Consider the following 25895-nt stretch of genomic DNA (forward strand, 5'->3'; position numbering starts at 1 on the left):
ATGCACTGATGTGTGAGAAATGATACTCGTCACCTTTAATGAACCCGTCTAATTTTAATGTCCGTTTTTGGACCAAAAACACTCGGTAAAATATATTTACATGGCTTTTCACAGTTCACACACACACCGTTGTGTCCATTGAATTGGTTCACGGCCAGCTTGTCAAACCCAGTAGCCGATGATGAAGGCAGTTACAGAGAGGCAAATGAGGAGGTTGACGTTAACAACGAGCCTTAGTCGTGGCTTTTCCTCCAGAGAAGAGATAATCTCTACAGGTGCAGGCCGCGCCACAGGATCATCATCTCCCTTCTTCCTCCTCTCCATCCCACACACCCAGTAGACGGCGGCTGTCAGCCTGGATTGGCTCTGGACGGCGGACACAGCCGAGTCTGGAGAGTTTAGGAGGGAGGAAGAAGACACTGAGGTGAGTAGAGCGTTCGCCGGCAGGACGGACTGACAAATGGAGACGCGGGACAGAGACCCACCTTTCCTTTGCTGACACGTGGTTCCGTTGCTGCTCTCCTGCTCTCCTCCTGTGACTTCCATCTCGTGCATCTGACCAGGGGTCACCTCTGAGCCGTTACTGCTCTGCTCCCCCTGCTCTTTGGGCTCCACTGGGTCAAACCTAGTGAACCACGTGAGGCGGCTAATCTGTTCAAAGTAAAAACAAGTGAGACTGGCATTATAATATCTAGCTGCTATTTAAAATGGTTTATTTTAATTCAGGTGTGATTCACAGCAGAAATAAGCTGCTTATATGCTTTTCTCATGGGTCAGTTTTAAGTTTATTCTGTAAAACTACTTTCAGTTTTCCTAAAAAAATTCCTGCTGTGTTATTGGCCCTCTGTGGTGCTGTAGAGTGATGTGTTATTCAAATATGTAGATTAAAAGCGTTGACTTCACCTGCTCTGGTTTGGGCTCCTCTGTAGCCAGGCTGACTACAACCACCACAGCCAGTGTGATGAAGGACAGCAACGTGGAGAAGTACAGGTAATGGACGTACTTCAGCACCGCCGGCCTGTCGTCCTCCTCGTAGCACAGCGGCGCAGGATAAATGAAGTCCAACAACATGCGAATGCATCCCACCACCAGGCCGACAACCAGGCCCCAGAATGCACCCTGAACAAGTGACAGGTCCGAAGATGCATTCGAAATCTTTCACATTTTGCCTTCCTGAACAGGAAGTTATCATTTCTGGTTATACATGTATTCAGTACGGTAACATTGTTTACAGCCTGCGATCTAATAGTGAATGCGTTAAACAACCGTCGCCATGTAGAAAATGACTGACCATAGACACAACCGCACCTTCTCATTAGCCCTCCTCCAGAAACAGCCCGCGAGGAAGATGATGGAGACCGGGGGCTGCAGGTAAGTGCTGATGGACTGGATGTAGATGAACAGCTGCCCCCCCTGACTGGCCTGCACGATAGGGATCCACAGCACAGACACGACCACAAGCACGAGCACAAACAGCCTGTCACGCAAACACAAGGAGAGAAGTCGGGTCAGCGCAGCAAGGACCAAAGACTTTATTACAGGAATAAAAAAAAACTGCGTATTTAAACACCACTGTATGTTCAGTTACCAGTGTGTGTGTGTGTGTGTGTGTGTGTGTGTGTGTGTGTGTGTGTGTTGGCTTGAAAGGGAAATCTGGTAAAGTTATTACTTTAGAAAATGTGGAAACGGAGTTTGTGGTTCGGTTGTGCAAGAGAGAAAATTGTACTGATTTAATGCGTAATTTTGTGGGTGGTTTTATCCAGCGCATTATAATGCCATGCGTGGTGCATACTTTAACTTCGAGGTTCCCTGAGTAGGAATGAAATATTTTTCAAGATGTATACAGTAGATCTTCAAATTTGAACCTAAAGCCCCTGTGGACAATGCTGTATGAAAGCATTTTGAAAGAATTGTTAAACCATTTAAAGCTTAAAGCGAATGTTATGACAATTATAGATTATGAAACATACGTGATGTTTGAATATTGTTACAAGCCGGCCCCTCGGCAGCTACGTCGCCTACCTGCCCACAATCATAAGTTCCCACTCGGATGCCCGTGATCGGAAAGTCTTCCATAGATCCATGGTGAAAATGGTGCTGGCGCTGTTGAAGATGGAGGTCAGAGAGGACATTAGGGCAGCAATCATCACTGCCATCATCAAACCTCGAAGCCCTGGGTGGGAAAAGAAAACAGAGATTGTCATAAAATACGCAGCACAGGAGGTGTAATCAGGGGAAAGAATATCTCACCTGCAGGCAGCAGCTCCATGACCAGTCTGGCGTAGGCGGTGTCCGAACATCCCACTGGGTTGCCACATATCTCATTGCACTGGTCAGGGTCTGCACACGCCACATCCTCTGCACAGCACCATGAAAATACACAACACCCCCAAAGATGAAAACATTCAACACAACCTGAACAAGCCAGTAGTACATTTAGAATTAATTGTATAGTTCCGGGTGTATCAAGCACATTTTCCTGAGCTGCTGTTTTAATCAATTAAAAGATTTCACACTGTACCCGTGTAAAGTATCCTGCTGATCATGCCAGGCAGCATGATAATAAAGAAAGGCAATATCTTTAGATAAGCAGCCAGGAGGGAGCCCCCTTTGGCGTGGGTCAGGGTTTTAGCAGACAAGGAGCGCTGCACAATGACCTGCAGGAAAGACCTCAGTTACACAGCAAGTACTTTTTAATAGGACCCTTTCTAATCAGAGTGGATAAGAAAGTCGCCCAGATGACTCAGTCTGGCATGCACTGAGGGTAAGGATCGTATGTGCAGGATAAGATTAGATTCGAAGGGGTGAACTAAGTAGAAAAGACATTAAATCACTCCTGTCTTTTGTTGTCTCGAGCGTAGTCATCTATTCCTCTTATACTTGGCAAAGGTATCTTTAAATTCTCTAAGGAGCAAAACATACCAAATTCATGCCAAAAAGAAAAAGCATTGAATTTCATATATCATACAAAAAAATCCCCTGTGGCATTTTAAAAGTATATTCTCTAAACAGCCCCCCTGCTGAGATGGTGCCAGCATTATATCTAAATAAAACGAGAATAAGGAATTCCTTTATATATCCTTATTTCACTGTTTTATTTTTATACTATTTAAAAAGCAGTATTGGCAAATTAGTATTTCTGTACCTGGTCAGAACACCAGTACCACATGGAAGGGACGGACATGCCGATGATCACTCCGGGCCAAGGCAGGTCAGAGGTCACCGGGTCTCTGAATATGTGGAAGGAGTCATCTCGAGGAATGCCACAGGTAGAGTTTGGCACACGAATCGAAGGGATGGCTCTTGGGTACCTGTCCATCAGAGCATCCCAGCCTCCGACCTCCGCGAAGCCTCAACAGGAGAGGAGGGAAGAGGCGGGGAGAGAGGGAGGGGGGCACAGCAGGGTCAGAGCAACTGGAACATTAGAGTGCCGGTGACGGAATGATGTCACGTGCAGACTGACTCACTGAAACCCATGAGGGTGAGAGCTCCGGCCAGCATGATGGCAGTTTGAACAGCATCCGTGTAGATAACTGCAGCCAGACCGCCTGGGAAACAACCAGCAGTGACACACAGCAGCAGTAATGAGGAGTAAAAAGCATCAAGTGGACAGAAGAACAAAAGTCACCTGCTACAGTGTAGAAAGCGGTGATTGACAGCAGCATCAACACAGCCAAGTAGATGTTCCATTGTAACGCGAGCTGAATGAACAATGCACCAGCGTACATGTCCACCTGGCAGAGGGACACGAAACATTGCAAATACATCCATGAATGCAAATGTATCTATTTGTTATAGAGTACAAAACCCTAGACAGTTATTGTGGATTTGTATCATACCGATATTTTTGTGAAGACGTAAATGAATAAGGACAGGACAGCTATAAATATCTGTGTTCTTCTTCCACCAAATCGCCTCTGCAGGTATTCTGGCATCGTCATCACCTGGAGATCAAGTAGTTGAAAGATGATCGCACATAAAGGAATGAGCAAAATAATCCACAAGCACGTTTGCGTTAGTGATGCTTGTCGCGTGGACGGCTCACCCCAGAGGCGATGTAAATGGGCAGGAAGAGCCATCCCAGCAGCAGCACCATCAGTATCCCCTGTGTGGACCTCACCCGGTTTAAAAACAGCTCACCATCTCATTTCCAACCTGTTGGCTTTTTATGCTAATCTGCATATCTTCACAACGTGTATAAAATCTCTTACATTCCACTCGTATGCAATAGCCCCAATTCCTGCAGCAGCTCCGGAGCCCGCCAGGCCGATGAAATGACCACTGCCGATGTTACTGGCAAACAGCGAGGCGCCGACCTCAAGAAAGACCCGAGAATTAGGACGGTCTCAGTATTTCAACTTCCCACTGCAGGACATTTCGCGTCAGAAAATATATATTTTCTCGAGATAGTTGAACTTGTCTGCGAGTCTGTGAAAAGCCCCAAACTGTTTACTTGTTTAACTCACTGGCCACCAGGTCATGTCCTTCCCAGCCAGGAAGTATCCATCCACCGTGCTGCGCTTTGTCTTCCACATTGACTGGAAAGGGAATAAAAGGAGGATGAATTTCCAAGAATAAATACCGGAAACACGATAGGATCCCCCACCGGAGAGAGAGGAACGCTCCACCTGCGGCCGTCTTACCGGGTGGTAATTTAATGTAATGTATCAGACGTGTTTTTATCCTGCGCTTACCCACAAGCCAACAGCCAGAATGAGCAGGAAGTAGACGACCAGCACAACCACATCCACGGTGCTCAGGGGACTCCTGCTGCTCGGAGGAGGTGAAGGAGACGGGTCCATGTTGATTCTTTTTTGGCCTTCTGTAATGTCAAATATATGCCAATTTGTGGAATCAAATTAATTTGGCTAATTGTCTCTCCATTAAGTACAGTAATCAAAAGTGAAGACTCATTAGTCTTGAATATCTTCCAAAGTCATGAAAGAGTGAACTGTGTTGTGACTAAACTAAGGTGCACTTGTGTGCAGAACAGTAGGAACGTCGCTTTGGAACTGCGTCTGTCCACTTCTTTATGAAGCCACCAGCTGTGAACCAATGCTTTAAAATATGATGGATAGATCACTATCTTACACTCAACACATGTATGCACAATCATAAATTATTCAAATTAATACAATGTCTCTTTTACTGGAGACATGTTTAATAAACGGTTGATGAGTGGAAGTTAATGTTTAGTCATATACTTATGAACTGCACTTGTAACAGGATTCGAAGATACAGATGTTGCCCTTTAAGACATCAATGACGCACTTTGTGGCACATCACAAGAAAACATACACATGTTGGTATTTTCCAGCAATTCAGATAAATAAAAAACAGTCTGTGCATTGGATCGTTTTATCCGGTTTATAAACTCACTTTCAGCAGGTTTTCACGCAGTTTTCCTCTAAGTGGAGTTGTCACAAACTACGTGACGGTGATCCTGGGAATCTTGTGTCTGTTCCGAAAGAATCCTTTACTCGGCAAAAGATCAAACTCCACATTCCCCTGGTGTGTGGCAAGGTGGTGTTTAAATGTAAATGATTGATTGAAACAGAGCAATAAAAGGCTGCAGCTGAAGCCAATGGAAGATCAAAATGATTGCTGATCTTTTTTAGTAGAGTCGTTAGATGTGGGCAGCGATATCCATGCATGAGGTGAGTGTTGTGATTGTGTGTCTTTGTGTGCAGGCTCATCTCAGCCGGTGTTAATCTGACAGTAAAGACAGGACGAGTTGTATGGACATTTAATGAGTGTAGTGTTGTGATTACATTCTTAATCGTATTTATTGTCCTGTCGATATTACACTTCTGCACACAGTATCATTACTATATAGCATTTTTTATGGTTTTTAAATGAAACACTGGAAAAAACATCCAGGGCAAAAGTAGATTTTATTTCATTCTTTGTAGCATTCTTATACAAAATACAGACATGACACTATGCATTAAATGGACGGTAATGCTTTGGAGTTAAACACTTTACATTTTAAGCAGAAAACAACGTGTTTGCTGCACACATTATGATCATAACATTTGCCTTAAAATTAAAAATGATCACTTGCGGATCACTAGCACGTCCTAAAAGTCGTGTTATTCACCATATGCATGTAACATGCTGCCTCTGCTACAAGATACTATAATTATCGTTGCTCCATATGACACATCAATAAAATAAATATTTAGGTAAAACATAAAAGTAACAAAGTGCTTTATTTACAGTAGCATCTACATCGGTTTCCTTTAAATCCACTCTCATTCTGTACAGTACAAATAGAATATATTTCTGTTAAAGTTTTATATAGTATTGTAATATGTAGTATAATATCCATACAGTTATACATTCACATATTGCACACTGCCCACTTTTAGGTCCACATAATCCCACTTCTACTACCTACACTTAGTGCACACCAGATCAAGTTGAACTTTGGAACAGTTCACATGTATAAAAACAATAATGTTGTTTCATATATACATGTTAATAACGCTTGAAGTTAAAATTAATAAAGAAGAAATTGAATGGAAGATCTGGTGTAAGTTAATTAAATCACCAGGACAAGAGAGCTCAATGAGGATTTACGCTAAACTTTGTCAGTAAAGAAGTTATGTCACATTCAATGTGCTTACAGAAATACAGAAACATGAAACTAACTGCTTTTGTTTTAGTTTTTTTGAAACCACCAAGAGAATGTGAATATATTTTAATGTAATGTCTATTTCAGGCTCAAATAGAATTGTCTAAATCTATGTCTTAATAGTGTATATTCAAGAAATACATCAGTGTAGAATTGTAGCAGCACACAAACACTCAGGCTTAGAAAAAGAAATCTTCAACTACAGGATGTTAATGAGCGACTTCCAAACGGTGGAGATCTGCTGACGGTCAGACAAGCTTGTTCTCTACACAGCAGTTCCAATCATCAAGATTTAGACCAACAACAACTTTCAGTGGGGAAGGATACACATGATTTACAATACAACTTGCATTACGCTTTGCAAAGTTTATATATTTGTGCCTCATGACATTACCACCCAAAATAAATGAATATATAAAATGTTTTGCCCAGAATTTGTGCTTTATGTCTTTGTGCATGTAAATACAGAATATGTGGATGAACTATGTCATCTCTGTGTGTGTGTGTGTGTGTGTGTGTGTGTGTGTGTGTGTGTGTTACCAGGCGAGTGGGGAGGCCAATCGTGGACTTCTGGGGCTCTTCTAATTTTCTGCAGCTTGCTGATCGTGAAGAGCTCTCTTTGGTGAAGAAAAAAACAGGGTTAGTAAGCAAACATTATTAACTTTATATATTTTTATATTTATTCAGAGTTGTACGGCTGAGAAGGAACTACACATGCAGAAATTAGTCTTATAAGTACCTGAATCTTTCTTGCTCACCTCAAACTTGTCGATGAATTGGGCAAAGATACCAAAGAAAGCCTCAGTGTTTGTGGTGTTGCCGTCTTCTCCAAAGTAAGAGGCAGTTTTGTTAAATTCCTCCAAAGCTCTCTGTTGCAGGGACTCAAGGGACTGGACAGCTGGATGACTGTTTTCCAGAAAGTTCTGCACGTACTTGAGTTAAAGGACACAAGACTTTCATCATCTCCTCTACTAGATCTATTTCATTCCGTCTCATCAGGGCTCCAAATATTGTAAACGAAAGGATACACTCATGACGACAGCAAAGCGGTCCTCAGCGCTCGCAGGCATCTTCTGACAAGCTGAGCGAATGTCCTTGATGGTCGCATCGAGGTCATTCAGATCAGACGTGATAATCCTCAGGTTTACTGTACACAGAAAATAGAAGAAGAATGAAATGAAAAAAAAAACACAACAACCAATCTTGATCAAGAGCTCGGTGAGTTTTGGAAGCTATCGCTAAATGTACCCACCTTTGACTGCGAGAGGAACCATAGTTAAATCTTTGGAAAAATCTAAGACATCAGGGAAGTGATGACATAACGACTTGACCAGAATGTGCAGAAATGTCGACTTCCCATCGACTGTTTTAGTTGTGCTCAACTGCGGAGGACACAATGAAGTCATCAACACTCGACACCATGAGAAGAAAACACTCACTCAAGACACCGTTTTAATTTGTTTTAGCGTATACTGTACCTCCGTAAGGAAGTTGATCTTAAAGCCTGTAGTAGTCTTGTTGGTTTTAGGCTGGCTGTTATTCAAGTAGTTCCCCATCGCCAGCACAAACTGATGAGACAGCACAAATGTAACTCTGTCAAGTGCTTCATATACAAATGTTTATTACAGTTCCAACATATTTTTGTTGAAAAGTGACCAACGGTTACCTCTAGTATTTTGGCGAGCTTCTTGCTCGTCTTCAGTTCCACCGAAGCCTTGTAGAGACAGTCGAGCGCTCCCCTCAACTCCTCCGTCTTCTCCTGTAGAGAGCACTTGAAGAGGAGGCACTGCAGGCGGGTCTTGTACTCTGGTATTGATAACAACTGGACGGATAACACACGCAACGTGATGAACCAAATAACACCACATGGGACAACGTGAGGCCCGTTCCAACCCTGCAAGGACTGTACCTGCAACACAAACTGGTCAGGCTCACTGAGCTTGCTGGGGTCCTGCCTGTAACCTTCGTACTTTTTGACCTCTTCGGCGTCCGGGGCGTACAGCAGCAGCTGCTTGAGGTGGGCCGGCTCCAGCCTGTCAGTGACCATGTTCATCAGCACCTGGCGCAGCTCACCGGGAGACAGCTTTAGGTGTGCGATCAGGATGGCTTTGTGTCGAGAGGAAGATGAACAGAGATTGTGATCTCCTAATTCTGAACCATGTGTGGGAGTATAAATGTGGCCGGGTGATGGCGGTACGTAGTAATATGTTGCACTTACAGGCGTTATAGGCTTTCTTGTGAGACAGGATTTCAATCACGTCTTTCTTTCTGAAGGTTTCTGTCAGCGATGACTCCGGAGCAGTCACTAAAATGCGATCAGGGTTTGGAAAAAGAGGTTATGGAGTAATAAACAGTATAATAGACAGTAGGCAAGAGATGAATGGGAATGAAGATTTTGTTAAGATCATGCACCGTTTTCAGCAAGTTTGGAGGTTATTGCAGAATAACAAACTTAGATCCCACAGTTAGAGTCAAGTGTGAGAAAAATGATAGGAAAAGTGATTTGAAAAGGAACCGCGGATTCGTGTGGTGTTTTTTTTGACAAATTTCTACAGTGAAATAATGTAGATCTAATGACTAAATAATCACACACAAAGTAAACAGAGATCCAAGAACTTGATAATGATGTGCTGCTAAGAAATAATGGTGCATGTTGTCCTTCTGATTAAAATATGTTTTTACCACTTACTGATAAATTCGGCTTACTGATAAATCCAAAATGCTTTTATATCATCTTGTGATCTTCCGCAGTGCTTCCATTTAAAGCCCTGCAGATATGCATACAGCCTCTTGTACTCACACGAGCTCTTCTGTGTCCCAAAGTGCAGCTCCAGATCCAGATACTTCACCATGTCGTGCAGTTTTTCATAGTCGGAATTTGCCCCCAACTAACAAAGACGAGCAAAAATGGTTCAATGTGAATTTAAAGAATTTTAGATATTTATAAATTGAATGAGGCATCAGCTCCAAACACCACAAAGCTCACCTGTCCCCAGATAGTGCCCTCTGAGTTCTCCACCTGCTCCCAGCGTAACCTCTTCACACTCATGTGGTTGGAGTCCATCCTGGAGAGCGAAGGCCTGGGCAAGGGTGGTGGCGTGCAGGGTGGGGGCAAGGGCGGAGGCGGAGGGGGCTCCAGGTGCTCCGAAGGGTCAGACAGCGAGTGCGGCAGAGATTGGGGCTGGCTCTGGCCATGGGATTGCTTGTGGTGGGCCTGGGTTGGGGGCTGGTGTTGCTGCTGCAGCAGGTGATGTGAGGGCTGGGACTGCGAGCGAGTGGCTTGGGTGGAGGGATGGATCTGGTGCTGGGGTTGGTGGTGTTGGGGCAGTGGCTGGAAAGAGGAGAGGGTGAGCGGGTGCGGCTGGAGCGGCTGAAAGGTGGAAAGAAGAGGCTGGGGCCTGTGGGGCTGCTGGGGAGGGTGGATTACATGGATCTGGGGTTGGTAATCCTGCGGAAGTGGCTGTGGGGTCATGTGGTGGATGTGGTGGATCTGAGGTGAGCTGGAGTGATGGTGAGTCTGCTGGATGGAGTGGGGTCTTTGGGGAGAGGGTTTGGTGGGCTGGGGGTGATGGGTTTGGTGTGTCTGCTGTTCTTGGTGTCTCCCTTGCGGAGACACATGGGACTGATGAGGACCTTTAACACTTTTTCGACTCTGATGGGAGTGGCTGTCCCGGTTTAGGTGAAAAGGGAGGGAGGCAGGCTCCTGCTGGGCTTCATGCAGAAGCTCTGTAGAGGAATGGTGGGACTTGGTTTGGTGCATCTGCTGGGCTTGATGGAGGAGCTCTGTGGAGGAGTAATGGGCTTGGGGCTTGTGCACCTGATGGAGCAGCTCATTGGATGAATGGTGAGGTTGTCCACGATGCATCTGATGATCCTGGTGGAGAACTTCGGCTGAGGAGTGGTGGGGCTGCATCTGCAGCATCTGCTGACCTTGGTGCAGAACTTCTGTTGAGGAATGATGGGCTTTGCTTTTGTGCATTTGGGGGAGCATCTCTGATGACGAAAAGTGAGCTTGGACATGTTGCATCTGCTGGAGCATCTCTGTAGAAGAATGGTGGGCCTGGGACTGCTGCAGCTGATGCAGCATCTCGATGGAAGCGTGATGGGCTGGTGCTTGGGGCATCTTGTTGAGCATCTCCGAAGAGGAATGGTGGGCCTGGGGTCTCATGGCCTGATGGCTTTGGTAGATGCCCTCAGCATATTGGCCGTGTTGGCTTGGGTGGGTTGACGGTTGGGGCGACGCCTGGTGTGGAGATGGGGCTGACCGGGACAGACGTCGGCGGTGCTGACTCTGGTGGGCCTGTGCTTGACGCATCATATACAGCGGATGGTTAGGGTGCTGATGGGAGGAGTCTGGAGACGGGAGCGGAGGTAAAGACTGGTGGAGCTGCTGGGGAGGCAGCGGCGAGTGGGCTTTCTGCTGTGTTGGCTGACTAGGCATGGAGTGGTGGCTCTGGTAAATCTGTTGCTCTTCAAATGCTTGTTGCTCCTCATAAGCCTGACGCTCCTCGTATGCTTTAAGCTCTTCATAAGCTTTTTGCTCCTGGTAGGCTTCCAGCTCCTCAAGTGCTTTTTGCTCCTTGTAGGCTTGACGCTGTTCGAATGCCTTTTGTTCTTGGTAAGCTTGGCGCTGCTCATACGCTTGCCTTTCTTGGTAGGCTTGTTGCTCCTGGAACAACTGCTGCTCTTCAAAAGCTTTTTGCTCCTCATACGCCTTCTGCTCTTCGTAAGCCTGTCTCTCCTTGAAAAGTTTCTCCTGGAAGGCCTGCTGTTCCTGGAAGTCCTGCTGCTCTTGGAACAGTTGTTGCTCCTCATAAGCTTTCTGCTCCTCATACGCCTGTCTCTCCTTAAATGCTTGTTGTTGATCTGCATAAGATTGTCTTTCCTGGTACGCTTGTTTCTCTTGAAAAGCTTTCAGCTCTTGTATGGTAGCGTGGACCTGAAGGTCGTCTCTTTTGGGCAGCACTTTATGTAAAGAGTGCCGTTTAGGTGGTAGATTATTGCGGGGCGGAGGTGGGGGAGGAGGGCCAGATTTGCGGCGGACGGGCACGTATGCTCTTGGGGAGTGTTCAGGGGTGTAGCTAAGCTGTTGCTGCTGTTGCTGAGACTGAGTCTGAGTCTGTGCGGGTGGTGGAGGTGGAGAAGGAGTTTCGTTGATCTGAACAGGTGGGGGCGGCGGAGGGGTCATCGGGGGTGGAGGGATGTGGTCGGAGGAGGATGAGTAGGTTAGGGAGGAGGCGTTCTCTTCTCCACTGCTGCTGTGAGCGTCACTTGGACTGCTGAGCTCTGGGGCAATGAATCCTCCATGTCCATCTTCGTCCCCCCCCAAATCCTCTTCTATATCCTCATCCTCTTCATCTGGGAAGCCCATCTGTACAACATCCTGGCGTTAACACCAATTAAACTTGATTAGCCTCAGGTCAAAGTGGAAGTTGTAACATTAGAATGTACACATGGTCATCTAGAGACAGTTGTTCAGGATCTCCTGGCCATATTTTACACCATATTTCTTTGCAAGAGCTGCACACACATAATTACGGCAGGACATTTTTGGACTGATGTGATGACAGCTTGACCGGCTTCTGTCATCAGCTGAGTTCACTCTCGAAAGGCTTCTCACATTAAAACTAGTAATCATACTAAGTCATTATTCGGTTGGTGCATTTTTGACCCACAGATTGATTTTTGACTGTCATCAATTCTTTAGTGTTTGTGTGTGTTAACTGCAACAAACTACAAAGACAATATACTTTGCCTTGTTTGTCCTTTACCTGTTTGTATTACATAACCTGTAACCCAATGCATATTGTAAATATATATTTATCTCCTAAATGAGAATACAGGCTTCATATTCGTTAAGTTGACTTTACCTCCTCATAGTCGTTTTCCGGTGTCAGAAAGTCATCAATTATGGCCACCCTCTGTCCCAGCTGCTCGCTCAATGCGTCTAGAAAGCGATCTGTGTCTTCTGAGCGAGGGGGCTTGGAGAAGGTGTAACGCCGCTTGTTGCTGCGGACCCCGGGGGGAGTGGAAGGGTAGTCGGGGAGCTCTGGGGGTGACAGAGGGGGACTGTCAAGGCTGATGTAGGGGTTGGACTCCCCACTGTCCTGGCTCGTTAACCCCGACGAATAGAAATGGGACTGGGGGGGGCTGGGGAGGGGCTCTGGCCAGCATGTAGGGAGCGGGGGGCCTTTTCGACCGCCTGAGATTAAGAAAGAGACACTCAGTGTTGTTTCAGATGTTTGAATAGAATAAATACATAACGACTATCAATGAAACATTCAGTTACCTTTGGTCTTTTTTCTCTTTCATAATTGAGTAAATAGAGTTATGTATTTTACTTTTCCAGCTAAATCAATAATAAACCACAGAGATATTTACACCTTCCCTCACAGGCAATTGGGAAAATTTTCCAATCACTCCATTCATTTTTAAAAATCTCAAATTATTACTAAGGTTATTAAAATAATAACAAATTATCATTGTGTACAGCTTTTCCACTAAAATGTGAAAGGTTCAGGAAAAAATGGTCAAACTGAAAATGTCTTTTAGAAGAGCTGTACTTCTTTAAATGTGTGTTTTCTGGTTCCACTTCCACCTCCACGATCACCATATCCTCCTTAATGTATGCGGTTCAGTTTTTCTGGACTATATATCTAACATGCCTGCAACCTGAGCAGACTGAATGTGAGGGAACTCTTATCTCTCCCTCGTATGTTGGCACTGCATCCTTAGATTAGATCAAGTCAAAGGTGGCAACTTGTTAAAAAAATTCAAAATAATGGCACGTCCTGATCTAACGAACTAAATAAAGGCCAATTGCAACACCCAGGCACCCAAGAAAATGTTAAAGGCAATGGCGAAATATAATTCCAGCTGCTCAGAGTTTACTGTATGTTTTTGGCTACCTGTGTTCGCATGTATTGTCGGGGAGGCTGTGCGCGAGGGACGTTCCAGATCCAGAAAACTCTCGGGGGTGGGAGGAGGACGACTCTTCAGAGACTTGGACCTCTTGCTCGAGTACATGTTCTCCAGTTCAGCGTACACTGCTGACAGCTTGTATGGTGGAAATGTACAGAGAAACCAGAGTAAAGAGTTGGCCTAGTGATGAAGTGAATGCTGAATCCGACGGTGATATTTACTGTACTTTGGTACGTACATTGGTGAGGTTATTAGGAGTCTCGGGAAGGGAAGTACCGTCTCCTGACTGTCTCTCGCCTGGAGCCAAACGCATACCCGTCTCCATCAATGTCTCTACACGGAGGCCTATGACAACCAGGTAACTAAGTTAGCTCTGGCCCATACATGGTGGCCACCAACCAAGCAATTTTGACAACATAGGAATACTCTAATATAATATTCAGTATAAGAAATCTCTAAACGGTATGGAAATAAGAGCAAAGGGGTATGAGAATCAAAGGAGTCGCGGTGGCGCAGAATCAACCAGCATGGCGTTGCTGTTGCTGTGGATGAGGATGAAGGTAATGAAGTTCTGTACCCATGCCCATGTGTGTGCCAATGACCAGGTCATCAGAGCTACGTCCCCTCACACTGCTCCTGTACGTGGTCCCTGTCACCCTCATGGAGCTGCTACGTCGATGCGGCTCGGGGGCAACATCGGTCTCCGGAGGAGGAGGGGGAGGAGGAGGTGGTGGTGGTGGTGGTGGAACTGGAACACACACACACACACACATATCGGCAATGCAGAGGAAGAGGCAAAAGGCGTATGAAGGGCTGCAGCCCCCGAGTTGGTTGAACTTTACTGGGCCACACGCAAAATTACTTAAAGGGCGCACACACCTGGCGCTTTGTATCCAAGAAAGCGTGAGATCTTGCTTTGGCAATGCTCCTGCTCCTCGTACGTCAGCAGCTGGTAGACAAACTGCCAGATCACCTGTTTGGCTGGAGTATCCAGCACCGGGAACACATCCACGATCAGAGTGTCAACATTCCTGTTGCCGTGGAAACACAGGCAAGGTGACAAAGATCGCCTGACTTTCCAATCAGAGGTCAGAAGTTGAGCTCATGTAAATGGTCACCCACGGATGTGGCGAACTAGACGGAAGATTAAAGAGGTACTCCACTGATTTTACTCGTCATGAGGAGTATTGAGTCTGTATCATATGGTCTGTGACTCAAGGTTATCTTTCTTTAGGCTTAGGGACTCAACATTTTAACAGACAACCAAACAGGGAGGATGTATTCATGTGATGCTGGTGGTGACTTTATGAGAAATGTACAATGTAGATCCAGTAATAAACAAAAAGAACACTCTTTAAACCGTATCGTTTACCAAACTCGCTGGAGTACCTCTTTTATTACCATCACACATTAATGAACATAATGCATTTCAGACTATCCAGATTTGACTTAGTTTTTATTCCATTCCAGGAGTCCATTGATGAGAGAATGCACTTTTGATTGTCATGCCAATTATGTTAAAATAAAAGCGTACCGGACCCAGCAGTGCAAAAACATAAACATGTACTATCTTCCTCCCGTTTGTCACATCACATCACGTCCATCCTCTGACCCCCTCCACATCATCCCGCTCCTTCTTCTCCCCTTCAGCCTGTGCTCACCTGTGCTGGAAGAAGTTCTCCAGAGCCTTGCAGATGGTGTACTTCTCCTGGATGGTCAGCAGGTGTTCCAGCTGCTGTCCGAAGGTGCGGCCTTGGACCCGGATGCTGGGCGGGAGAATTTCTGCCACCCACTGCAGGGAGCTGAGCACAGGGGAGCGGGCACACTCTGTGGGGAGACCGCCGCCCGCCAGGTCCTGCTCCGCCAGCGTGAAGGAAGGCGGACCGTCCTCCACAACCAAGGTGGGCATGGCGCCACTGCCCTGGAGCATGGACACCACCTTCTCATGGGACGACGTTCTACGGGCAGATACATGGTATTGCATGGAAAGAAACAAACACTGCGATAACCTTTTGCTTGAAACTTGTGGTTACATATCAAAACCTTTATAATCAATCATGATTTTAAATATTTCTTGAATAATTTCTTGGATATTTTGGGAATATTCTTTGACATTTTTTTTTCACCAAGCATAAACCCACTGGTTCCCTATGAAGATCACTTCTTTTTTTCCCTAGCAATTTTGTAGAAAGCAAGATGTGCGGTTGGTTTTAAAAACAAATCTGGTCGACCAGATATTTTCAATATTTGATTTCCACAGGACAAATGTGCGAAGAATTCATGAAATGCATGCGTGAGAGCTCAACCTCATGTCCAGTCCATTGAGAAACAGGATGCGGTCCCCTGGTTTTAGACCTGCCTTGTCAGCTGGGCTTTCTGCAGAGCAGAAAATTAAGACATTATACAGATGCTTGGAAGCTTCATACAGAAAAGAAAAATGTTATATGTACATAGGTATTAGTGTGTAACATTTTTTTACTTACCAGGGATGACAGAGTCAATCCACACTGGAGCATGGCCTCTTAGAGTAAAGCCAAAACTGTTGTTACCCTTACACACTCTCACTGTCCTACAGAGAGACATTCGACCTTTTTGATTAATGACAGGACTGAGGAATAAACAGAGATCACATACATTTACTATAAAAATAATTAATTGTTAATAATTAACAACTTATATCTAACTACAATTGAATAATACATGGACAACTATATAGTAGAAAACTCACAGAGAAAACAAACTGTGCATAAATGTTTGTACTTGTGTGGTTCACCATGTTGCCATCATGACGCGATCAGGAATTTGTCATTTTGGGAACAAACTCATTAATTCATAAAGACACAACAAGAAATGACGTGGCAGATGAGGAGAGCAAGAGGACAGGCGTGACTGCTTAAATGAGATTATTTACCATTGGCTTAATCTCCTAATCTATTTTTCATTTAACTCCCACTCGTCTTAATTCACATTAATTCCATGCCTCACAGAAAGACCTGTCACAGCAGTTATCATGCAGAGCGTCAATAAAAGTGACGTAAGGAGAGAGGGGAGATGCTATTTTAGGAAAATTAGGTTTTCTTTGAAAGTGACATGGCACTGTGTTGCCGTTGATGATGATGATGATGATGATGATGGAACTCATGCTGATGAAAAAGGTCAAAACACAAAGGGACTAAAAAAAGACGAGATGAGCAAAGAAAATCCTTTTGAATGGAAATCAGCAATAGGACACTGAATAGAGACCTGCAGTTGGTGGTGTTGCCGCCGGAGTGACCAGCTATGAGGGAGGTGGTCTTGCGCATGCCGCGGGCGGGGGGGACCACGCCTTCCTCTGCTTGGGTACGCGGCACTGAACTGGCGCGGGTGGAAACCAGAAGGCGCTCGGGGTGATCCTCGCTCCGGCTGCGTCGAAGGTGGCTGCGGCTCGGGTCACTGAAGCTGCGCCCTTTGATCCGACTCATCAGACTCTGGGAAACCACCTCGTCAAAACGCTCCCGGTGCTTCTTGGGAATGAAGATCCTGACGAACATTGTGGGGTCAGACAAAAGATCAGAAATAGGCTTTACTGAGAATCTTCACATCCTACAAAATCAGATTAGAGAAGCATTGCAGCCAAAAAAAACCCCCACAAAATCGAAATTAATGATTCATCCTGAACTCTCAAAGCATCCATCGTCCAAAGGGTAAAGAAAAAAAGTCAGCGACTCTTGTACTGACTACATTGCTCCAACTGCAGGATCCACACAATTGGTCCAAAAATAATCCCGTAATCGTCTCACGGGAGGGGCCGACGGAGGTAGAAGGGATTGGTCCAACATTTATTTTTGTGTGTTTATGTGGGTGTTCGTACGTGTTTGAGAGAATGAAAGAGATAAAAGATGAGCCGTGTCTGTGTGGTCCTGTCACATCAGCAGCTGCAGGCCTGAGTGTTCGGTATCAGTGACAGCTCTCTGCTAATATGCGAAAAGGACGAAGCTCAAAGGCAGAGCAGAACCTCTGCAAGAAAGTGCTCCTCTCTCCCTATCGCTGTTGTTACCCCCTCCCATGGTGGACCCCTAATGCAGTTATCCTCTTAAGGAACAACCCACCAATGGATACTCAGAGATATCGGTTAAGCATAATGCATCCACTTCTGTCTGAGACTCGGCCTACAAATGTTGTTGCTGCAGCTTCTATAACAAAAAATCAACAAAGAATTGTAAAGAAAGAAGCATTTTCTGATATAAAAAATGGATGTTTTGTTCTGCTTTGAATGTATACTTCAATTGAATCCATGTTCATATTAAGGCCAATTATCGGCAAGAAGGGGAATATACAAAAATGACCCACATATGGAAGAATCCTTGCCAAAAACTCTTTGAAATGTGTATCAGGCTCTGATTTTTCTTTTCTTTAAGACACCTTTTCTTTCTCTTCAATCTGATGGCTCTGAATAAATATATAAAATAAAACCGTGCACACCCAGCTCATGTTGTACTTGTACAAGATGTACTATTTGTTCTATTTTGCATAACCCTCCCGTCTACAATATGATGCAGCCTCCATCCTCAACACAAGACTCCATCTCGATATCTCTCGCTTCATAATGAAGCTCCAGGCTGCTTCCACTGTGCTAAGTAGAAACAAGTGATTTTGTTTCTTCAATGTTCCGATGTTCATGCAGACACACAGCGTAATACTACTAATAGAATTTGGTAGAATCCAAAATTGAGGGAAGCCAATATACATTGCCTCTCTAGAGATTTTTTACCTAGACAACAATTTGTTCATGGCCTTTTGCAAGACTGCTGCCACACATTAAAACAGCCGCCTGTCAACTATCCAATAAAACCTGGGACCATACACCAAATAACAAAACATTAACTTTCATAAAACGGGTCAGAAATGTCTAACTAACAGCCCATCCTCATCCTACTTCCAGACACCATACCTTGTGGATTCATATACACACATTCAGTCACATAATGGGAATCCAAAGTGGACTGCTGGTAACGGAGTTTGAGGTTGTGTGTGCCATCTGATAAACGCACACAGTTGCTTGTGAGTTAACTGTGAGTTAACACATTCTTGCAATATCTAAACACAGCTAACACCTAAAATATCTGTGTGTCCTTATGTGTCTGGGTCAACTATCAAACTATTCCATTAGAAACATTGGAAAAGTGACTCGGACTTCCAATTGTAGGTCCCCCTTCGTTTTACCTCCATCTCCAACTTTAACCCAAGATGAAGGCTGCATGATGATGTATTTCATATCGCTCGTGATGATCTTGTAGTTGTCAGTATACTCAAGAGTCGTGTGGACATTCAAGTGTGGATGTGATGCCAGCGTGAAAACCTAAACACAAAGTGAAAACCTGACCCAGGCAATCGCAAATGTCAGTTTTGTTTAGCATGAGTAGAACAACTGAGGTAGAGATATAATGCAACAACATGAATGAGTATTACACACTGTAAAATCAGCTAATACAAAATAGAGGGAATGAGAAAGAAAGAGACAAGTTTAAAATGACGACTTGATATGGACAATAGAAAAAAAGAACTGCAGGACACAAGGAGTAAAATATGCTAAAGTTGGAGACAAGGACAGAGATAAAGTGGAGAACCAGAGATCTTTCTAGGCCGGGGTCATGTAACTAAAATACAGGCAATGTAGGCCACAGAACTTTCCAAAACTACACTCACAATGCACCACGATTGCACCCACAAACGGTGGATGGAGAAAACTAAACAGAATGGGGCCAGTCAAGTTCTGGTTCTAATGACCTCCATCATACTTTATTACCTCAGACAACTCTTTGTTATAACTATTCGATAACGTCTCAGTCAAAGTATGAAGAATATTTCATTTTGCCTCAAAATCACCCCAAACAAGTGAACAGAAACTTCACAGCTTTCCTCTGATGAAGTTGGATGTAGGCCTTGGGGTGCCCTAAATTATAAGGAGGGCAAGAGTCTATAATTAGGAATGAAGGAGGGAAGGATCAAGGACACAAAGGGATGAATGACAATTGCAATCAGCTGGGCAACTCATTGCAAGATTCATTGTTATCAGACCCACTTCCAATCAGCTGATTTCACAACTCGTTCATTCAAAAAACACAAAACAAAGTTGCAGACACATAGTTAAATTAAAAAGCCACGGACATCAAAATTAAGAAAAATTTGTCATTTGAGTATGAAAAACTCTTTTGAAAGAATCTTGCAGTTCACACTGCTTCATATGTTTACCTGCAAACTGTAAAATATTCAAGGAAACCAACTTGAGAACAAACACAAATAGTTGCACAACAATACTTCAGCAACTTATACAACTTATATGATACAAGTCAGCACCAAACAACACAAAGCCCAGAGAGCACTGCCGAGATGAAAGTAAAAGTGCCGTACCGAAAGTGTCTGGAAAGGCTCCTATCCCGTCCCATGGCTCCTCGGGGGTCTGAAGGAAGCGCCTGTGCTCAGCTAAGCAACGCAAATGCTTCTCCTCTACCTCGCGTGAGTCCCCATCTAGTCAGAACAAGCAAACTCTCCCGGACAAAGGGGAACGAAGAGGAGGATGAGAAAAGGAAGGTGCCCCCAATCTGAAAAGCGTTGGCCGCCGACTTGAAAAGCAGCCGGAGGAAGAAAGAGCAAGACCGAGAGAGAGGGAGCGGTTCACGTCCCTCCACACCTCCGAAACATCCTTGGGCAGCATCCTCGGCTGTTTGGGGCTGCGCTCGCTCTTCGTTCCCATCCTTCGTTCCCCTTTTCCCCCAAAGACGCCAGGGTCAAGTCCGGCGTTCACAGTTTCGGGGCAATCCTCGTCAACGAGTCTCCCATCATTTTGCAGTAAGAGGTGGTGTGTGACAAGTGTCCTCTTCCCTCAGCGGAGGAGGAAGGAAATAATGAGATGAACGAAAAAGTAAGTGAGAAGGGAGAGAAGGGAGGAGAAAGCCCGGTGGAATTTCATAGGCAGGTCATGTGTGCGTGTGTGTGCGCGTGTGCGTCTACGTAAGGAAACTTTGTCATGTCTGTGCGACGTCCGTGACAACGTCTATCACCCAAAACAACTTTCGACTGATTCTTAAAACCTTTGTTTAAGAACTCAAATAATTAAACACAAAGAAAACACTGCAGTGCATCCTGGGTTGAGAATGCATTAGTCTATAATACGTTTACATCGTCTCTGTAAAGACAGAGTATGGCACAAAGGCATTCGATTTACCGTAATACACAACAGGGGCGACTGCATGTTGGGATGGAGACTCTAATAACACTCAGATCATAGCTGACAAGTGTTCAAGCATCCGCTAACCCCTGGATTTCACAGCTGTTTAAATCAACACTGGCAAATGTGTCAAAAAACTAAGAGAGAATTTATTAAAAGAAATGGGCTGCATAAAAATAGCACACATCCTGTGGGACGGCGAGGCAAATCAGCGGGGGGGGGGGGCAGAGACAGACTGAGCAGAGAACCGGCTCAGCTGGTCAAGTGTTGCAAGGAACAAGTCAGTAAGCTGTTTAGCACACCTCACATCTTTTGACCTCCGGAAGTGACAGTGCTTGAGGTGGAGGAGGGTTGGGGGGAGAAGGGGGGGGGGGCTGAGGGAGGTAGTACAAATAGGAAGAGGAGACGGCTGCGTTGTCGCACGCCTGTCAAAAATATAATCACCAAACATCCCGAGGAGCAAAGAACTCCAGCATTACATTCCTTCCCCAGAGGCATTTCATTGTCAGCAGCAGCCATTAAGACCGCCGGTCTCACGGGCGACCTGGAAGCTCCCTCCGGCTCATACCACAGAAACATGTGCCATTGTGTTGTGCAAAACCTGCAGTAAACCTGAAAAAAGAATTGTGTCCCTTTCGAAGGAAGGATTGCAGCTTAATTGGCATAAACGCACATAATGGCGGACAAAACCGCACTGTGATAATAACAACACATCGACACAGCAAGCAGAGAAAGCCACGATGAAAAACTTTGCATGTCAAAGCACATCAGGATTCCAGTGCACCTGATCTTGATGAATTAAAAATAAATTATGCGTTACTACAGCAACCCAAACTAATTATATCTAATGTGAAGAGATCAGCCGACTCCTTTTGTTAGAGTAACTGTACATTGTGAGGGAAACAGCAAAAACAGTCCAGTGTGGATAAAGCTAATGCATAATTAATGGGGCTCCGGTTTCACAGGCAGTTTTCAAAGGAAGGAAATGTGCTATCAAAGCTGCGGTAGAGACAGCTGTGTCGGAGGAAACTGAGATGCTGAGCTGTGTTGTTTAGCTGGGAGGAGAACAAATTAGTCCCTAAAAATGAATCATTGTAAAAATAAAAAAAAATCAACGCTAATTGATTTTTTAAAGATTGCTGCCATGGAACGCTTCAAAAAGCACTAGTTCTTACTTTACAATCAATCGTACATCGTATATGCACCTGATGATCCGTTGCATGCTACAAAATCAAAAATGTACAATGCCACAAGGTATTTGCCAAAGTACTCACCTGAGGCAGCAATTCATAATGCCTTCCCACATAGACCTTCAGAGCAATGACTGCATGCATGTGTGTGTGAGAAACAGTGCTGTGGCCACTCAGTATAAGCACCTGCATGTTTTTCCGTTTTGGCATATGTGCATACCTCAACCGGCAGCAGCAAACTGGCTGTTGCAGCAAAGAGCTGTGTGCAGAGGAAGGGGAATAAAGAGCATCCAGTTATGTGATCTACAAAAAAAATTGTGTGTGTGTGTGTGTGTGTGTGTATCAAAGAGTGTATCACAACTGACGGGGAGAAATGAGAAAGAAAGAGACCAACGGGAAGAAAGTCAAAGTGAGAGACAGCGAGGTGGGGACTGAGAAAAAAACAAAAAGTGCATGCAGAGGTTTTGTGTTTTGGGCTTTGATTTTCACATCAATGCCGATGCAATATTCAAATGAAATATTCCAAAGTGAATTTTTAACCATATTTGTGATTCACACACACAATAGGAAAGTCTCCCGAGTGCATTGTTACAAGCCACAATTAGTATGAGAAAACAATTTGAAATGTACAACACAGTGAGGATATTATCTGCGTGGGAATATTCCGTTAGCCTTGTTCAATATTAATTGAATATTAATTTCTACAAGCCACTACATGTACACATGGCCACTGGATTGAGTTTTATGTTTTGACGTTTTTTCTGCCTTTGAAAAAAGTTTGACCCATTATCGAAACAGCTCCGATTAGTTGGAATGCTCGTGTGGCTGCTGATGACCTTCTCTAGCGTTTTGTTCCGACGTTGGTTAAGTTTTTACCAACGCCTCAGTTACTTCCCTACAGGCTCAACTAAAATGCAACTCTAAAAGCACATTATGTGTATCCTGCCCTTTGAGAGCTAGACCATATATGATGCAGGGACCTGGTTGCCTCCCTGGCAGTGACACGTGCTGAGGTTAAGAACTTTGTCGAATGTGATTGTAATGTTAACTATCTTGTGACCAGGATTCTTTGATCGCTGCGTGAGGAGGACTCATGAGAAGAACCGAGCCGACGCTAACCAAGACACACACCCGACGCGCACAGTTTGCGATGGAGTCCGTCCGAGCCGCGGTACCTGACACTGTCGATCAGCTGTTGGTGCTCCTCTGTGATCAAGATGTCGGGCAGCGCCTCGGCCAGACTGTCCACATCCCTCTCAGCGGCGTACTGCTTGAGCACCTCAAACAGCTGTTCCTTCACATCTGGCTCCTCCCCCAGCACTTCTTCCACCTGGTGGGGAAAGAAACGCATGGACATGAATCGACAGGCGAAAAGAAAAAAAAAAACACACGAATCAACACGAAAAGTGTCGGACGCACTTTCTTGTTGAACTCCATGGCCTTGTGGGCGCGGCTCTCCCGGATGCTGTCCCCGCTCTGCGACAGCACCCTCATGCTGCTGCTCAGCCGCTTGGGCCGCCGGGCCATGCTGAGCACGCCCAGATGGAGCGGCCGACCCTGAGCTGCTTTGATCATGGCTGCTGCCGTTTCGTGATGCTTCACCGGGATGCCGTTGACCTCTATGACGTAGTCGCCGGCCTTGAGGCCATTGCGGCCAGCCGGCCCGTTGGGCATGCAGTCCTCCACGATCAGAGGGCTGTCGCCGACGATGGTGAAGCCGAACCGGCCGTCCGGGCCGGGAGCGACGTCGATCTGAAGAGGGGGACGAGCACGCTTTTAAAAAAAACCTGAATATTATTTGTGTTTTCTTAAACATGGAGAGCGCCGGGTGTCGGCTTACCTGCTCGATCCGCGACACCACTCCGATGCTGGGGGGCACCGTCTTCAGGGTCTGAGCCAGAGCGACCAGCGCTGGCGTGCTGAGGTTGGTCACGTCCTGGCCCTCGATGTCCACCACCTGATCCCCCGGCTGCAGGCCGGCCAGGTACGCACTGCTGCCCTCCACCACTGACAGGATGTAGCTGGGCCCAGTGCCACCCAGGCGGAAGCCGAAGGCCTCAGGCCAGTTCTGATTGGTGGCCGGGAGGCCGAGGTCTGAAGGAAGGACAGAAGATGGTTCTTGGAAAAGGCCCCAGTACGTCCACCTGGACTTTAATAGGTTTTTAAATTGCGAGGGGATGTGTTTTACTGCATGTAGGACATGTATGCTGTATTGACACGTCTAATCTTTCACAAGCTGCTAATACGAAAAGGCACCGTGGTGAGCTGTAAAATGGAGGTCAAGCAGCTCGATGGTTTAAATAGGGCATCTCAGTGATGGAGCTGGATGGAGAGGGACGGGAGTCTATTTAACGAAGCACACAAACAAAGACGTACGAGGGAAGTCAAAAAACACTTTTAAAAATGATAGATCCGTACGTTTGGATGCGAATAGCGTGAAGGAGGGTTATTTCTGACAGTTGGTATCTAGTCCACATCAACCGCTGGCCTTCCCCTGGTCACTGGCCCCATTCTACAGCAGCAGAAAATGTCCCAACAGGCTCACTGTACTTTATCTCCTCTCATCTAGAGCTACGTATACGTCATAGACACATGACATTATAAGGACTTCTTGCCCCACCCCCTTTCCCTCTGTTTTTTTTCCACACTTGTATTGAAGCTCTACCTACAGTTAAAATAGGAAAAAGGACAAATTTTCAGCATATACAATTTCTGAGAAAGAACAGGAAATATCACAATATGTGTGATTTGAAATAACATGTTTGCTTACAAAAAGGCACTCCCATCAAAATGTATTTTAAATATCAGCGTATGACAAAGTGTCTCCAAGTTGCAAATTTGGAAATAAATATTTGACATTGGACCATTATGTAAGACACATTGTAGAACTGCAGAGGAATAATTGCATGGATTCATCCGTCAAACCATCAGCGCCAATGCGTTGACTGTTCGATGATTGACATCATACACGCGTTCCTACGCTTATGATCATTAGAAAAAAAAAAAAAAAAAGACAGGAGAAGTGAGACAGCCAGAGAAAGTTTAAATTAGATACAGGAAGTAAGTAAAGGAGCAACTTTCGCAAGGAAATGTCTGATCTGCTTCAATGCAAAAAGGACAAATGAGATCTCACTCGGTCATAAACTCTGCCTCCTGCACTCCACTTACACAATGTCCGCTTCGGCTCTTCTCTTCATCTCACCTCCAGCAGATGAAACATTTGAGGAACATCACTTTAAAAATGAAAAGAAACTCCTATTCACAGACTTACAGAAATCTTTGGAGGCACTCCGGGTTCCAGACTTGCTCTGGCGCAGGGAGAAGCGGCCCTTTCTGCTCAGGAAACGCCTCATCCTCGCCCGGCTTGCGGCAGGGCACGTTCCAGCCAGCCTCCCTTCACCCCCGGCCTGGAGGTCGATGCAGCCAAAAGACGGCCCGCCGACACCTTCACACTGCTGCTGCTGCTGCTCCGCTGAGCCCACCGCCTTCCGTTAAGCCCTCTGGAAGTCAAGTGCACCGAAAAGGTCACATCTGTAGGTTATGTGGGCCAAGCCTCCCTCTGTTCTCAATCGGAGAACCAAAGCCCTGCAGCTGAGGAGACGGAGGCCGGAAGAGAGCGTCTCGGAGTCAGGCTCTCCATTGTAGGGGGGGGGAGGCGGTCCAGCCTCAGCGCAAACCCTATAGCTGAGCGATGATCACGGAACTGGGACACGCTCACTTGGTCCCGAATTGGTTCTTTGCAGGAAAAGGTGCTGCGAAGCCCCATTTTTCTATAAATACCTTTCCCTCTCTCTCTCTCTCTCTCTGCCTTCCTCTCTTGCTCATGTAGATGGGGCCCTCTCAGAGGGCTGAGTGGTGACCCAGAAACCAGCCAGGGACACTTCTCTGATTATAGCGGCCGTGTTAACCTCAGTACTGGAGCATCAGTTAAAGAGACGCA

The 25895-nt window shown here is 45.5% G+C and overlaps 2 protein-coding genes and 1 long non-coding RNA gene across 3 annotated transcripts; 1 reads left to right on the forward strand and 2 right to left on the reverse strand.

Annotated features, from left to right (window-relative positions):
* Positions 1-34: 34 nt before the first annotated feature.
* Positions 35-5500, reverse strand: slc5a11 (solute carrier family 5 member 11). Its single transcript, XM_040191301.2, has 16 exons — positions 5380-5500; positions 4695-4822; positions 4467-4538; positions 4212-4316; positions 4046-4105; positions 3840-3944; positions 3629-3734; positions 3468-3548; positions 3146-3351; positions 2522-2657; positions 2251-2358; positions 2023-2173; positions 1309-1477; positions 904-1119; positions 486-651; positions 35-389 (listed from the first exon to the last, which is right to left on the reverse strand). Exons 2-16 carry the CDS (start codon positions 4800-4802, stop codon positions 163-165), a joined length of 2016 nt encoding a protein of 671 aa, XP_040047235.2. The 5' UTR covers positions 4803-4822; positions 5380-5500; the 3' UTR covers positions 35-162.
* Positions 5501-5574: 74 nt separating this feature from the next.
* Positions 5575-15345, forward strand: LOC144384534 (uncharacterized). The gene is made up of 3 exons (XR_013451325.1): positions 5575-5657; positions 7181-7276; positions 15209-15345. It is a non-coding gene; the product is annotated as an uncharacterized LOC144384534 (long non-coding RNA).
* On the reverse strand, positions 5878-25678 carry grid2ipa (glutamate receptor, ionotropic, delta 2 (Grid2) interacting protein, a). Its single transcript, XM_078083843.1, has 23 exons — positions 25227-25678; positions 23796-24049; positions 23375-23707; positions 23131-23285; positions 16802-17077; positions 16042-16127; positions 15865-15934; positions 15220-15516; positions 14438-14589; positions 14136-14306; positions 13797-13903; positions 13546-13693; positions 12508-12839; positions 9624-12020; positions 9438-9525; positions 8856-8942; positions 8547-8743; positions 8304-8459; positions 8116-8205; positions 7890-8019; positions 7666-7784; positions 7396-7560; positions 5878-7254 (listed from the first exon to the last, which is right to left on the reverse strand). Exons 1-23 carry the CDS (start codon positions 25306-25308, stop codon positions 7219-7221), a joined length of 5928 nt encoding a protein of 1975 aa, XP_077939969.1. The 5' UTR covers positions 25309-25678; the 3' UTR covers positions 5878-7218.
* Positions 25679-25895: the final 217 nt, after the last annotated feature.

Source organism: Gasterosteus aculeatus, chromosome 11 (assembly GCF_964276395.1).
Source record: "Gasterosteus aculeatus chromosome 11, fGasAcu3.hap1.1, whole genome shotgun sequence".
In the NCBI taxonomy this organism is placed as follows: domain Eukaryota; kingdom Metazoa; phylum Chordata; class Actinopteri; order Perciformes; family Gasterosteidae; genus Gasterosteus; species Gasterosteus aculeatus.